This window comes from Passer domesticus, chromosome 2 (genome assembly GCF_036417665.1).
Source record: "Passer domesticus isolate bPasDom1 chromosome 2, bPasDom1.hap1, whole genome shotgun sequence".
Classification (NCBI taxonomy): Eukaryota; Metazoa; Chordata; class Aves; order Passeriformes; family Passeridae; genus Passer; species Passer domesticus.
In genome coordinates this window covers 62876365-62892011 of record NC_087475.1, presented here as the reverse complement: position 1 = coordinate 62892011, position 15647 = coordinate 62876365, and the positions used below count along the sequence as shown (strand labels likewise).

The following is a 15647-nucleotide window of genomic DNA, read 5'->3' as shown; positions in this document are numbered from 1 at the left end:
TTTCTTCTAACAGTACTGAACACCATGAAAACTCCATTCTGTGTGCAGAGACCTGACCGGGTCTCTCAGCACTTGAGCAGAACCCTCAAAGTCTGAGGAAGAAATGTTCTATCACATTCCTATAACCACGATGGATTTAATGCAAAGAAAAGTCACAGAAGAAAAAGCATAACCAGGAGCCGTAGGAATAGAAAGCAACAAGTACAGTTCAGCCTCTGTAGTTATCACAGAATGTAGCTGCAGTGAGAACTAGAAAACTCAAACTATCCCATCCCAGCTGCTAAAGGGAAACAAGCCATGTCCCTTTCATAAGTGCATCAATTGCTATATAAAATCTGACTTCTAACTTTGAGAAAAAAATAAATGCATGAACAGAGAATTTAAAGTTGATCACTTTTTTCTTCCTCAGACCTATGAAAAGCACTCAGAACCTTTCTAGAAAACAAGTTTGATAATATTTAATTTAAAAGAAGCTGAGATGATCATTTTCTGAATCAAAAATATTTTCAGTCTGCAGTACTAAAACACTGTCAAGTGCAGGCATGGTTTCAGTTTTCTGGAAATTCCCTTCTTCTCAGAGCTGTACACTTAACCCCCCCCACACTCATCTCCTCTACATCAAGGAGTATATTCATTTTTCAGTGAGACTGGCAATCCTCTCCTCCCCTCAAAAATAACAGTCAAAGGCTACCCCTACCCCAAAAACCAATGTTACAGGACTTCAGAGACATGTCAGCACATCAGATCCAAAACTACAAATCACTCATTTCAAGGATCTATTCCAAGTAGTACAGAAAAGTTTTATACTATGCACATTTATGGAGAGGAAGCAGAAGAGAAAATTCCCATCAAGAGTTTGCCCCAAGAGTTTCAGAAATCTGGACTTAAGCCAAACATCTCTTCTGTTTATATATTTGTTATGTAATGTAACAAACGGAAAAAACCATGGATTTTTTGGAAATATATCAACATACAACTTTCAAGGCAGTTCCCATTAAACAGTTACAACAAGCTGTTACAAACAAAACCTTAAAGCAACCATAGATTAACACAGTGTTCTTCTAAAAAGGGACAATGATAAAAGGGCTGCTGTTGTCACAAGATTAAGACACGGGTTGATGTACGCTGCTGTTTATATCAAAAAGAGAATGAAAATGCAATTCTACATTCAATTTCATATTGAATGTTTCCATGTAAACTCTGACAAAAGCACAATAATGCTTAAAGATAATGAGTATTTTTTTTCTTAGAAAAGTCAGTAGAACAAGCAAGCATGTAAGAAGCAGGTGCTACCTCTACATACTACACACAGCTCATGCCTGTACAGCACATACTTAAACAACACACAAGTACTCACATGCAATCACTACCAATCAAACCATTTTCTTCCCAGTATACAATATAGTTTTTCCAACAGTTTGGTTTGATATTAAACAAGCTGAATTTCTGGATTTCCAAACTATTTATCTTGTATTGCAGCATGTCTGCTAGAATTCAACTTTGAAAAAGAAAGGAGATAAAAAACACCTTGCTTGGGATGGCAAGCTGAAAGTCGTTCTTCTAACCACACAGAGTTACCCTTCCATGCCTGTCCCTTTCACATCTGCTACTGAGTCAGCCAGTGGTTAGAACGGTAATTCATGCCATCAATTCATGGTAGTTTCAGTCATCAAGCTTCGTTCACTTTTCTTTAATTGATATAACGATACAGGTGGTCACACAGACCAATGTGAAATCCACTCAGCAACAGCCATCAAGTAAAAAAGTTAAACAACAATAACACATGACACCTACCATACATCTGAGGCACTGAGACAGACACAACCAGCACGTGTGTCTCCGTATACAGGAAGGCATAAATGCCCTCACGTGCAGGAGTAGCTGCGAATTTAGATTCATGTTATCCCATGTCTGCATGTAGGTATAGCACCTGCTGTTTTGTGGGACAAGAACAAGTGACTACACGTCTCCTGCTCCGCTGCCACAACACCACTATCTCCAGCAGGCAAATGAGGACAGAAGGGCAGGTGGAGGCCGTACGCTGAAGACCTTAGCAATACACTAATATATTCCTCTAATGCGGGTTTGCACCCTTCTGCCCAGTGACACCATGTAAAGAAGGGATTAGGTTCCACCACCTGGGATAAACAGGAGCAGGAAAACTCACATGATCCTCTGAGGTGGGCCTGCCTCCCTAGGTGTGAAAGAAGTGTTTCCTTTTTCATGTTGGAAAAAAGGTGTGAGAGCAACTTAACACACACTGAATACACATCCCCTCACCACTCCTGCCTGCAGGGTTGTCAGGCCTGTCCCCTTTGCAGATTTATGTAATGATGGTGTCCCCCACTGCAGAGTACATACAGTGCCTGTGAAGACAAGGATTTCTCTCTACATTTGCCCTGTAAGATTGCACAGAGCTGGCACTTGTGGCTACATGCCTATAAGGACACTAAGGGGGCATGTCAACCCCAGTGCTGCACAAGTGGCATTTGTGAGAGGCAGCATGCTCCCTGGGGCGTCTACACAGCAAACAGTCCTCCTATGGACATGCCTCCCCCTACGGCACGCAAATGGGTGACACTTCCAGAGGCACATGAGTATCTCAATGTGGTTACAGACGGACTGGCCTCCCGTCCGTGCCAGGTGGGTTCACCCACGAGCAGCGGGACAGACGCAGCCGGCATCCACCCTGGCACCGTGTGCGCATTCCTGCCGCGGCTGAATCAAAGGTGGGCTGGCTGCCACCGCAAACCTCAGCAGGCAGGCAAGGGTGGCACAGAGACGCACATTCCCCAGAGAAGGAAGAGGACAGGTGCGAGCAAGAATTCCCCACACATTCCCCCAGTGTGCCCTGGGAGAGGCAGCTCTGCCTCACCAAACGCCGAGCGGGGGGATGGAGGGGAGCGTGCACAGATCCAGCCATATGGAAGCAAACACCTACCTCATACACCAAGGCGGGGGGAATAAAGAACGCGCAGGGTCCACGGAGAGATGGGGGTGGGCTCGGCTTCCGTGCGGGGACGGGCCCCGGAGGAAGGCGAAGGAAAGGGTGGGGAGTGGGTGTTCGCCTCGCAGGGAGGCTGGGGGGCTCTGCGGGGCGGGGGTCCCGGGCGGTGCCACACACCCGCCCTCCCCGCTGCCCGGCCGCCCCTCCCCGCTCGCCCGGGCTCACCTGCCCGCACCGTGTCCGAGAGGTCGTGGCTGAGGGCGGCGGCGCTGCGCGGGAACTCCTTCAGCTTCCTGCCGCTCAGGTTGAGCCCCCCGGAGTGCGCCGCCTCCTCCAGCGCCCGCTCCAGACCGCGGGTCAGCGGCGCCTGCAGACCCAGCGCCCCGCTGCCGCCGCCGCCGCCGCCCACCCCGGCGGCCGCCGCCAGAGCAGCAGAGGGGAAGGGCTGCGACTCGCCTCCCAGCGTCGCCATTTTCCCTCGCCGCTGGGGCTACCCGAGAGGGCCACCGGACCTGCCTCCCTCCTTCCCTTCTTCTCTCTCTCCCTTCCTCCTCCTCCTCCTCCTCCTCCTACCGCTCGCGGCGGCGGCGGCGCGAGCAGGGGGCGGAGGCGCGCGGCCGGGGCGAGGCGCGCCCACTGCGCATGCTCCGCCCCTCCCGGCACCGCTCCCCGCCGCGGCGCCCCCTAGCGGCGGCGCGCTGCTCCCGGCGCTGAAGTGCCGGTGGGGAGGCGGAGAGAGAGCGGCTCTCCATTGTTTCCTTGCCACTGCATTCCTTGTAAAATCGGCCCGGGAGGCCTGCTCGCCGCCGGCTTGGACCCCTTCTGCGGGCAGCCGACGGAGCTGTCCCCCAGCAGGGCCGGGGGCTGGGTGGGTGGCGGGCGGTGTGAGCCTGCAGGTGTGGCGGCGGCAGCGTGTGCGGGCTCGGCTTTCCGCGCTGGGAAGCTGAAGGCTGCAGCCGCTGTTGGCACCGAGCGAGGCCCTGGGGAGCATCTGCCCTGCAGAAGGGCTGACAGCCGTCTGTGGCTCCTGCGCACAGCCTGCCCCGGAGCCACCCTCCCAGGATCTCCAGTGGCAGACCAAGCGTAGGAGCCACCACCCGTTCAGTCTCCGCTGGGATGACCTCTCCCAGCGGGTCAGGGTGATGGGTTTGGTTTATTTCGCCCTCGTTCTCTGCAGCTTGGCAAAGTTGAGCCCAGGAGATGGAGAGGAGCAAGGCCAAGTGTTCCCACAGGGGTTACGGAGTTTAAAGATAAAACAGGACTTGTACAGCATCACCCCTGACCTGTGCTTTACAGACCATTACATTTCACTTACTGTGAGCCGTGATCAATGGGTGACATTAAACAAAAGCCTTCCCAGCTCCAGGAAGTGAAACCGCTGTTTGCTGCAGGAACAAGGAAGACCTAAATGGCACAAGGAAATAAGCCCAAGTTTCTGAAAAACAGGAGACATCACAGCGAGTTTAGCAGACACAACCAGAAACAGCACTGGGGAAAAAGGTGTTAAGAAAATGGGAGGAAGGGTGTTAGAGGTGGACATAAAAATATCATAGCATCCATTAAAAACTTCTTTATAATTAAGATACATTCTCAGTATCAGCATTTTTCATTTATGTTTTACATGCATTGTATCACTGTAAAAGTGTCAGCAAGCAGCTTCGCAGTGTTTTTAAAGAGATGCCTTACATTAAGGAAAAAGCTGTAGGGTAGATGGGTAGAAGGGGGTTATTTTACTCTAATTACATTTATAATGCACCTAAAATACAAACCCTGAGCTTAATCTTCAGTGCAAATTCCCCTCATACCTACTACTGCCAGTTCTTCATGTTTGATGCGGAGATCTTAGTTTTTGGCATGACTAAGTCAGCGTACTACCAGTTCAAGAAAATTTTGGATGCACCAGAGAGTAAATCTTGGCAGCATTCCTTGGAACAGCCCCTAGCCAAAGTTAACCAACAGTTACCACAACATTTGTGCCCAGATATCACATTGCTTTTGACAAAGCTTTTTGGTGGGCCATGAAGATCGTATTACCCACAAATTTCCACTAGTCACAGCATGTTATGGTTTTGTTAAAATGTTTAATTCCAGTTTGCGTGCAATCTTTGCATTGCTGCTGGAAAGCATAAAGAAAAAGATAAATAGCTACAACTTCTCAGCCATATCAAGAAAAGTGTTGATAAACAGTACCTAATAAAAACATTATTCAATTCAAGTTGAATAAACTGTGAATAAGAACAAACTGCTAGGCTCCCCCTATATTTTTAAATGCAATTTCTTAAATGCATGTTTAATGAACTAAGGACTATATTCTTAAACACTTAAATAAATCTGAAATACGGTAAATGACTTTGCATGGAAGATTTCCTGTGTATTAAATTACCCAACATCATGGAATTTTATTTGGAAATTTTAAATTTAGAACAAAACATTCAGGCAGCATAGATGAAAAATTCCTCTTCCAGCATCATGTCTTTACAGTCAGGAATCAGGCTTGTCTTCTGGTGAGGTTTGTGAAGTTTTCTCACCAGTGGAACACCATGTCCCTTCCTCCCCCACTTCTGGTAAGACATTATTTCTAAGGCTGATTTTTATTTGAAAAAAAGAAAAAGGTTTTATTTTTCTCTTCATTGACCTCACACCATAACACTAATCCTGAGAATTGATTCACATCATCTTGCTGAAGGGAGATTAGCAGTGATACCTTTCTCAGCCTTATTAGAAGGACAACCTGTCCTTTGCAGGAGGTCCCCAAAGCCCAGGGGAGCCAGCAGGTTACCCTGCTTGCAGGCAGACACAGCGTGCCCACCTTGCCTGCCCTGCTGGGCTCACATGAGGAGCCTGTGGCTGGCAAAGGCAGACAAATCAGCACAGCCTTCCTTCTTGAGACATGCAGCATCAGGACAGCTAGGATTACAGAAAGGCTGGGGCTACACAGGCACTTGGCCTAGCAGGGGTTAAAGTTGTAGGTTTTGCTTTATAGCAGTGCAGGGGCACATATCAATAGTCAGGGATCAAGACTGATTTAAACTGCTTTTTAATCTGAGCAGCTGAGCTGCAATGCAGGCATGACCTGTGCTTATCACACACTAAGTTGAAACTTCTGGAAGTAACACTATGAAAACTGTCCGTGTTACCAACACTGTGGAAAGCAAAAAGAAAGAAAAAACCTGCACAGAACCGAGGCTGTGCATTGCCTTCACTTCCTCTCCGCTCTGCCTGAGCACTGCGCCAGATCTAACTCTGTTCCTATAGATACAAAGGATTAGAAACTGGAAGCACTACAGAACAATCACACCAGCATCAGTTTCCTATCTATGCAGATGCATTTGGAAGGTCATGCTTCATATTTTGACTTTGGTCAGATCACTAAGTGGGCACAGCCTGGCACAGCAGCTAAACTAAGCTAGTGACAAGGTGTCACTGCAAGAGCCCTTCCATTCCTTGCCCCCACCAGTTCCTATGTGACAGTATTTGCATTTGTTTGTCTCTTCAATAAGACCTAGAACAGCTTCAAAGGAGCAGCTCTAGGAGGAAAAGTGTGGATACTCTTGAGCAAGTTGATCGGAGTGTAGCAGAAGAGAGAAGAATGCAGAAGGAAGTCTTATGGATGGTATCAGGAGACAGGTGACTGTTCTGCCCATTGGGTCACACATAATGGTTGTGAGAAGAAAACTCATATCAGAAATGCACAGAAGGTACCACAGCTAAGGGACACATGAGCCTTAGAGTTCCAGAGTGAATTTCTATAACTCTAAATTGGCAGAAAAAAGGCAAATGGCAAGGCACATGTGTCTTGTGAAGATCAGAGTTGGGTGGGGACTTATGTGCAGGGAGTTGGTCCCTCACAAGATAGCATGGGACCTCAGTGTGGGTACCTGTCCTGTGCTAGACATGGCACTTTCACAGCATGCAGCAGGAAAGCTTTACTTTACCTCAGCATGAAGACATTCACCTCATGTGCTCTAAGATAATACTGAAGAAGGAATTGTGTGAAGTAGTACAGACACGGTCAGGGTACACCAATGCTTTCTTCACATGAATATCACAGATGGACGAGCTGTCTGGTTTGGAGAAACAACATACACATTAAGTAAGACGTCAAACAGAAAGTGTGTGGCACTCAGCCTGCAAGGCTGCCTCTGTTTGGTGCCACACAAAACAGCAGCTACAACTCAGGACACATTATACATCCTTGGTAGCTTGACAAACAGCATCAGGACAAAGAAAATTACTAGAAGAATCTCAAGAGAAAATGTATGCAGACTGAAGCATCAGGTGGCACAGAGTGAAAGATGTTCCTTTCAATTAGAGCACAGACACCCTGCACTGCTCACAGCATTCCTGGGAAGAGCAGTTCATGGCAGACACACCAGAAGGATTAGTAGCCTACACAGAGCAGACCCACCAGGGGAATGAGTAGCCTACGCAGAGCAGACAGTACGCTGGAGCTTCCTTGCAGCAAAGCTGGTGAAAGGAGTTTGAAAGGCAAGGAAGCTATATCAGGAAATAGCTCAGAAAAATCCATCTACACCTTCCTCTCAGAATACTCAGAAAGAAAGAAAATGAAAAAGGGTTAGGGGAAGAAGAGAACAATTAATTGATAGGAGACAAGAGATCAGGGGGAAGCTTACATATAAAGCAGGAGCTCAGAAAGGAGACAAGCGGGATAGTCACTGCTGAGAAGACAAACATGGTTCATCCTTACATAGACTCAAGCAAGCTCACTATATAAGGGAACAGAATTGTTTAACTGCTACAGAAAAAGAAGCGCTTCTTAGTGCCTGCCACTGATTGTGACAAGCACTGGGAGCTCAGAAAAGCATCTCCCTCGCTGTGTCCTGAGACCTAGCAGGTGGGCAGGCTCAAAACACACCCTGAGTGATGGTTGGTGAGACTCAATTGCCACAGAATGGACCTCAAACACCCCCACATATACTGGGCACATTGGAAAGGTTCAGTGCCACTGTCGTGGTAGGGATGCTCTGCACAGACACTGATGCAAGAGGACAGAAGCTGCAAGAGATCATGGCCACAAGCTCAGTTAACTGGTCCTCAAAATAGACCTGAATGCAAACTAAAACCCAAATGAAACTTAGTATCACTGAAACACTGGAAATTACTAAGGAGTTAAAGGCAATGCATTTCCATGTCCATACTTGAAATACTAATTTAGCTCACATTATTACCTGTAAACTGGCAGAGTTTCTTTCAAGTTTTTCAGACATCCTTGAAATATGCCATGTGATAGAGTGATAACTGTAGCCATTCTTACCTCCTATCAACTTCAGCAGAGGTTCAAGGGATTGCAACAGTGATGGGAGCCTTGTTCTTGAAACAGGAAGAGCCGATAGGTGTTTGAACTATGGAGAGCAAAACAAGACACACCTAAGCTGGGGAAGGATTATCTTGTAGGAGTTTGCCTTTATGAATATTTGAAACAGCATCTGGTAAGGGAAGAAGCCATCAGGATAAGATATAACCTGTCTTCTAACAAAAAATAAAGACAACTAGTTATTGTCAATAGCAATGAGACAACATCTATGGAGACACATTGCTGGCAGCCCCACAATACCTCCAGTGTATGCTGTTGAAAAAAGAAGTTTATATGTCTGTTGCAAAAAAAAACTATGCGAACCTGATTTCCTACCCACATCAGACTATTAGCACAGACACATGAAATGAAAATGGAAATAGCGAGTCATCAGTCTATTGCAAAATTCAGAAAATGCAAAGAGATAGAAGACATCAGCCAGCCAGCTGAATTCAGGTTTCTAGGTGGAGCACACAAGGCAAAGACTTCATAAAGCCTGTGTTAATGATTATGGGAAAGACAGCAGGTAGAATGCTTCATATCCCTTTAAAGAGCAGCAAAAACACTGGGCCAAAGAGAACTACTGCCTGGTAAACCATTGTGATGTAGAAAGGGGAAAGTGAAGGCCTAAAAGCCAAAAGCAGCAGTGGAAATGAAAGAACACCTCAAGCCTACATGCAAGCCCAAATATAATCCTTGCAAACCACCATCTCTCTGGTATAAATAAGTTCTTGAGACACCTGGGAATTCAGTAGGAGCTGTGAACTAACACAAACCTGGTGGTTACAAACCACTCAGCTGACTTAAGTCACATAAGTGATTTTAGTTGACCAGCACTGTGTTTAGGCCTTGTCCTCACTCATTCCAGCCATGTTGCTGATACCAGTCAACTGGCAGCAATAAATTTGGAGGTGAAATTGCAAAGAGGGTACCTGCCACTGGGAAAAAAAATACACCATGTGTGCAGCTCTTGAATGGGAATTGTGCCCAAAAACAAGTCAGTAGCCAGATATGCTCTGATAATGTGCACAAATATGGATTCATTGTGACCACCAGCATCTCTCTGTCCAGAAGGTCTTCCACCCCTAAGAGGTATCTTTATTTTCCAAATATGTATCCAGGGCCACTGAAACAAGGGTTATTTGCAATAACAGCACCATCAGAATAAGACTTTTACTAGCAAAGTGTAGCCTTCTCCTTGGTTGTCCTAATAGCCCCCAAATATCAATAAGGATGGCAAGATGTAATATTTTATGAAGAATAAGTAATGTACTCTCGGGTTTAATCATTTAGTTTAAATCACTTTCATGGAAATGAAGCTATATGTGTTTTATAGACAGATTTTGGCCCATATGGGGATGTTGCCTTGGTACATGGCCATGGGAAGTGCTGGCCTAGCAGGGGATATTCAATATACTTTGTATTTCAAGAAATGTGGCTGCATGGCTACAGAGACACATGTCTTAGAGCAACCTTTATTCTTTTCTATTTCATATAGGGTGCCAGGGCAGCTGATAGTGTCTTGCAGGTGATCAAAAATAACTTCAATCCACATTTGCTATGCTGCAAATACTGTGGTACAGGTCTTGAAAATCAGCGGCAACAATTCAAGATCAAAGTTTACCATTTAATTGCAATTTATGTCCTCATCCCTTCCATAAAGATCAAGGCATTGAGCAATTCATGTTAAACTTCCCGAAACCAATAAATTTGCATACCTAGCAAGAAATATATAATTTCCTGGTTTCTTTGACAGAAAAACAGCAAGTTATCCTGTTTCATCATAACTCTCTAACACATCTAAAATAACTATAATAACTCTATACCAAGTAAGTTTGTAAGCAATATTTTACAGGCATTCTATTCACAGTTAGTTACAGAACACACCACTTAATTTTGAGCAATCTTAGTTTCTTCCAGCACATAACAAAGCCTCTAACCTGTAATCACTTGACATTAGTTCCCAGCTTGTGATCTGGATCCCTGGAGCTCAGCATGGGCTGAGCTGGGGTTCAGTGGAAGTGTGGAGGCGGGGACCTGAGGCGGTGCGACGACGCTTCTAGATGTGACTTTGCTGCTCCACCTGTAGCAGGGAGCACTTCCCAGCACTGCATCCCAGGCTTGCATCATCTGTGAGGTGAGCAGAATCCTCACACAGCAGACCCTTGGCGCCTTCCAATGAAGTCTGGATCTTGCAATCACAGTTCAGGGATATGAACTTTCCACCACTCCAAAATCTTATGTGCTGGGTACACAAGAGAGTGACCAGACACCACAGGAGATGGGTGGGAAGCACAGGCAGAACCAGTTCTCAGATGAACTGTGCTAGAGAGGTAGCACTCTCCACTTCAGCCTCACTCCAAATTCCATGTAACTTGTCCCTTGTCCCTGTCACCTTTCAAATCACACCATTGTATGAGAGCATCTCAGTCTTTGCCAAAGTTGACACTAAATGACAGATTGTTGTTTAGGGCAAGTTCCTCTTATTTTTGTTTAAAAAGTGCAAGAAGACAGTTACTGGCTGTAATCTCTTGCACTATAAGAATCATATAATATTTCATATATAGAGGCCTGCATGTTTGGTGACTGAATGCATACCATGAAGTAAGAGGCATAATACCAAGGATCTCGATGGAAACAATAGATTCCTCTTGGGAAGAAAAAGTATGCAATGTTCCTAGTAAGACTGTGTGCAAAAGAGCTCAAAAATGGTTCACATGGGGTAAGTTCAGATTCTTGAAATGCTGGGCAGGAAACACCCCTCTCTTTACCTCCTCCTCTTTCCAGATACACACTATCAGGCTGGGCAATGCACAGCCAGCAGAATAACTTTCCTTCTCACTGCCAGGTGGAGTTACAGTCTGCTCTTGGACATGGAAAAATTAAGGCAACCCTGTTAACTGCAGGCTTTCAAATCCTGCATGTAGCAAAGGCCAGGAAAGTGCCCAGGTCTGGGTGGTGCTCTGGCTGCTTTCTCCCAATGGTTTGGCTCCTGGGAGATGACAGAAGGTCCTCCCATGCTGCAGAAGCTGATGGGAGTGAAGGGTGCTCACCTTCCTGCAGAATCTGTCTGTAAGGGACATCCTTACACATTCTCAGTGTGCACCCATTTAAGGACAACTACATGAATGTCCTTTTCTGTTCTATCCCAGTTTTGTTTCAGCCATCTCCTTTACCTTCAAGTGCTTTCAAGTGCTTTCTTAATGTCTCACACTCTGTTTTTAACAATAAGAGCTGAACACTGAGACAGCAGAGCTAAGTGAAATGTATGTAGAGAGAAGGGGAAGGAAAAGCAATTCTTCACCCATCCCCCATCTGTGATCAGTATGTCTCTGTTAATGTGTAAAACACAGAACAGCCTGCACAGCCTACATTACATGCAGCAGTTCAAGTAGGGATGTTTTTTCCATGTGTTGCCTATGGCACTGAATACACTGCTATTACTACAACATCCAAGCAGCAATGCAGATTACTGGTCTTCAGTGATTCTAACACTGAAAGAGAAATAGCAGAATTCCCTGGAAAAAAAAATTTCAGAGATCTTGCTGCCTTTCCCTGAACTCATTTGGGCGTATATTTGGGCAAGGGTATATCCTTTATCTGATCCATGAGAGCCTAGACAGCTGTTTAGAAAGAATGAAAATCACTAACAAAGTGAAACAAATGTTCTTAGTACTCTGAAGAAAAATAAAAGTAAGAAGGAAAGTGCTAATCAGGGAAAACATCCATTTAAAGCTTACCATGATTGGTAGGGGATAGAGATTATTTTTAGAGAAAAAGAATGGAAATAGGAACTAGACGTTGAGACCAGTGTTTTACTGGTTGGTTGGTTGGTTGTCGTTTCGTTTGGTTATTTGTCCACAAAAAAAATCTGAATTCTCCACCCTTGCAAAGAAACAATTGATTTTTCCCAAGATCCTAAGATGGGAAATTATTAGTATGGTTGCTACTATAATGCTTCTATATTGTAGAAGTTTCTACAATGCTACTATAATATCTTGTGCTCTGATGAGATACCATTCGTTGTAACAACTTCAGAAGTTTTTCAGTAACTTTTTCAGAAGTAACAAAAACAGGAGTTTTATTCTAAACTTATAAATTGCCTTTCTATTTGTACATACAACACAGTTCAAGTTCACACAAACCAGCAGCAAGCTCCTCACATCTTTCATCTATGGCCACTTCCTTGTTTTCAGGCCAGCGAGTCCTTCTGCAGCAGCATCTCTTACAGGACAAGTCACAGGGCTCCACATCTCTCTCAGCAAGCACTGCCCACCAGCACTGGAGCATGAGGAGCTTTTGGTCCAGTCCTTGAGTGAGTTTGGCTTGTTCACAGCAAACTTCTAAATCTGCAGAACCTCCTCAAATTGCCTTTGTGTGGACATTTGTGCCAAGTGTGCCTAATCCTGGACACTGCAGTTTGTTAAAACAAGGATTTGGGATAGTCACATGAAACTCATAAAATATCTCCTGAGCTCTGTTGGAGGTACATACCCTAGGCACTTACTCATAGCAACACTGCACCTTTCATTCACAGACAGTGTCTCCAAGTTACCTGACTCTTGTCAGGTCATGGATATTTAACCAGAGAAGTGAGGAAGACTGATTTCAAGACAAGCATATATTTAAAGGCTAATTACGAGGTGTGCCTCATATTTGCAACATATCTGCAATAAAACCTCTGAAAATTGGCCAGCACTCATGTTTTTAACAGAACACCACCCAGTGTTAAGTCAAAAGCCTTAATAAATCTAAATATATTACAGTATTTTTATCAGCTAACTATATAAATTCCTCAAGCATTAAATCAGGCTTGCTTAACAATAACTCATTTTCACTAAACTATATTGATGGCAATAATTATATTTGTATATGTCAGTTCCTTTGAAGACCCATGTCATTTTTCTGTCATTTTGCCTACAACTGATGTAAGCTAACAAGCCTATAATTAGTGGCTTGTCACACCCTCTGAATTCTGGCACAGGCTCCCAGTCTTCTGGAATTTTCAGATTGCAGGTGTTTTCTGAACATTAACTGCTGATATGTTGGAAGTCATGTATGATTCTGCCAGAAAACAAGCACACCCTGCTGCATTCTGAAGAATAATTTTCTGAAATATTTATGCCTGTTCTGCATCACTGATATTGTTTTTTTCTGATTTTTCTAGTCATGGGCCTAAACCATTATCATTGTTCCTAGTAATTGAATGAGTTCATATTATCCTTGGCTGCCATTTTAAAATTTTTATTTATTTATTTGCAGCACATGATGACTTCTTCCTTTTATGAATTGTTCGTCTTTTCAGTATAGATGTTGTCTTTTCAACAACTGATTTCCTCTGCCACTGAATCATAACTGATGTTTAGTTCTTCATTGACAAAGGGGAAAATGTGACACTTTTCTATCTGAATAAATGTCTCTAAAATAAATTTCCATATTTATTTTTATTTTTGTATTTCTATTTAATTTCTCATACACTTTTTTCTTAATTTATCATGCAACAGGAATTTAATTTTCAGGATAACCAGTACACATACAGCAGGTGGCTTGTGTGCAGCTCTTGCCCATATTAAACATAGTCAGATCATGGTCAGTGACCCTCAGGCAACCAAAGCTTTCCATGGTAGCCTTTAATTCTTTTTTATGAACAGACTGTAATGCAAATCCTGAGCCAACAGCTAAATTAAAGTCACAGAGAATTCCAGGAGTTCCTACATTTTGAATATCTGGTTTTTACAACAAAGCTGCATGTTCTCCTAATATAATGCTATGGGGAGAAGATAGGAATGCAGAGAAAATTTTTTGCCTAGTCTTCCTTTTTTTAAAGCACTTGAAAATGCACCTGGTTCTCTGCCTCCTGAATTTGCCTTCAGCAGAATGGTCAGCACCAGGGTTGGAGCTGACTGGCTCAGCAAGTGCCAGTGGAGTGTAGGACACTGCAGTGTTTTGCAGATGATTGTCTTCTCAGTGGCCTTGTCCCCAATAGAACAGGCAAAGGTCAAATCTGTGGATTAATCAAAGTCTGTGGCCCCCTCATGGATTTCCCCTCAGCTTTTCAGGGATCCTGTATAAGCAGCCACGTTTTCCTCCCAGTCCTTCTCAAATTTGACCTCTTTTGCTCCCAGCCCATCCAGACTCATCTTTTCCCACTCCCAGCTTCTCATTTCCAATCCCAGCCTCCTACATTTCCTCACCCAGCCCGAATCTCCCCTCATCATCTCATTCTGCCTGTGCTCTATCCTTGTCTGAAATTGCTCATGTGTCCAAGCTCTAGCTCTGATTTTTCCTATATTTAAACCAAACTTATCTCTCCTTACTACCACCTGCCAGAAAAAGAGGGACATTAGGAGGCCAGGAAAAACAGAACCTAAGGCCATGACAGCCCAGAGCTGCAATTACACAGTCCAGAAGGAATGGTGTCCAGCTCAGACAGACTTTTCAAGGTATTTAGCACACAGCTGCAGCAGAGATTTACGAAGCGTGCTAGCTGCATTTTTTTCTGCCCTAAAAAGTCTACAGCTTGGCCATATTTGGGTTCATTTTTCTGGAGATACTAAGTATACAAAACTCATCTACAGTTAGTTTCATGTCCCTCCTATAAGCATAGGGACCAACTGGAGTTTCTAAATGAAAGACAGAAATTAGCATCATAAAATAAGACATATTTTCTAGCCACATTCTTGGAAGGGACTGAACTGTTTTATGTATGCACTTAAATTTCAGCTAAATGAGCAGATGCCCAGCAGGGAAGTTTTTATTCCCTATTGTTACCATTTGGCAAAGTTATAAACATAGGGAACAGGAGTTCATCATGGAAAGCATTGGACAAACAATAGACGGTGCCACCATTAATACAAATATTTTTATTTTTAGATTTCCTATAAAATCTTCATTAAGTATGTGAAGAATTTGAAATACTGTTTTTCACTGCAATTACATGAACATTTGACTGAAACCTCTGGGGAATCAATGAGACCTAATAGCACCAATAAAGTGCAAACAAACTGCTGAGAAGGATACAAGTTGAGGAGATTTTGGAGGCAGCTTTATAAGAACAAATAGTGTGTTATGAAATTGGACCTACAGGTTAAAAAATACTGGGAGCAGAGGGGAGGGAAGTGAGGGGGAAAGAGAAAAAATGTACCAGAAAACTAAGCGAAGTAAGGCCTCAATATCTATTGAGTTTATGTGTCCCTTCCCACTATAGTAACCAAGAATCTATTTTGACTGCATACAAGAAAACAAAAAACAATGAGAATACTATACAGTTATGAACAGAAAGATAAACAGGGAATAGGAGACAAGAGAAACTTGAAGAAATTGTCAGCTTGGGACAGTGCATTGTACCCTAAGATTTATATTGATTACACAGGTGGACAGATAGCA

The 15647-nt window shown here is 44.0% G+C and overlaps 1 protein-coding gene across 8 annotated transcripts in view; it reads right to left on the bottom strand.

Annotated features, from left to right (window-relative positions):
- The window catches only part of LRCH1 (leucine rich repeats and calponin homology domain containing 1), a 115842-nt gene extending 112286 nt beyond the window's left edge, over positions 1 to 3556 (bottom strand). For 2 of the 8 annotated variants that reach the window (XR_010356121.1, XR_010356122.1), the window contains exon 1: positions 3173 to 3556. Coding sequence is in view for 2 of the 8 variants with exons in the window: in XM_064408763.1 (XP_064264833.1) it covers positions 3173 to 3419 (247 nt within the window). In the remaining 6 variants the exon portion in view is untranslated. Of the gene's footprint in view, positions 1 to 2941; positions 3049 to 3172 lie in introns of those variants that run through there. The other 6 variants (XR_010356123.1, XM_064408763.1, XR_010356125.1 and 3 more) reach the window with 4 other exon arrangements.
- Positions 3557 to 15647: the final 12091 nt, after the last annotated feature.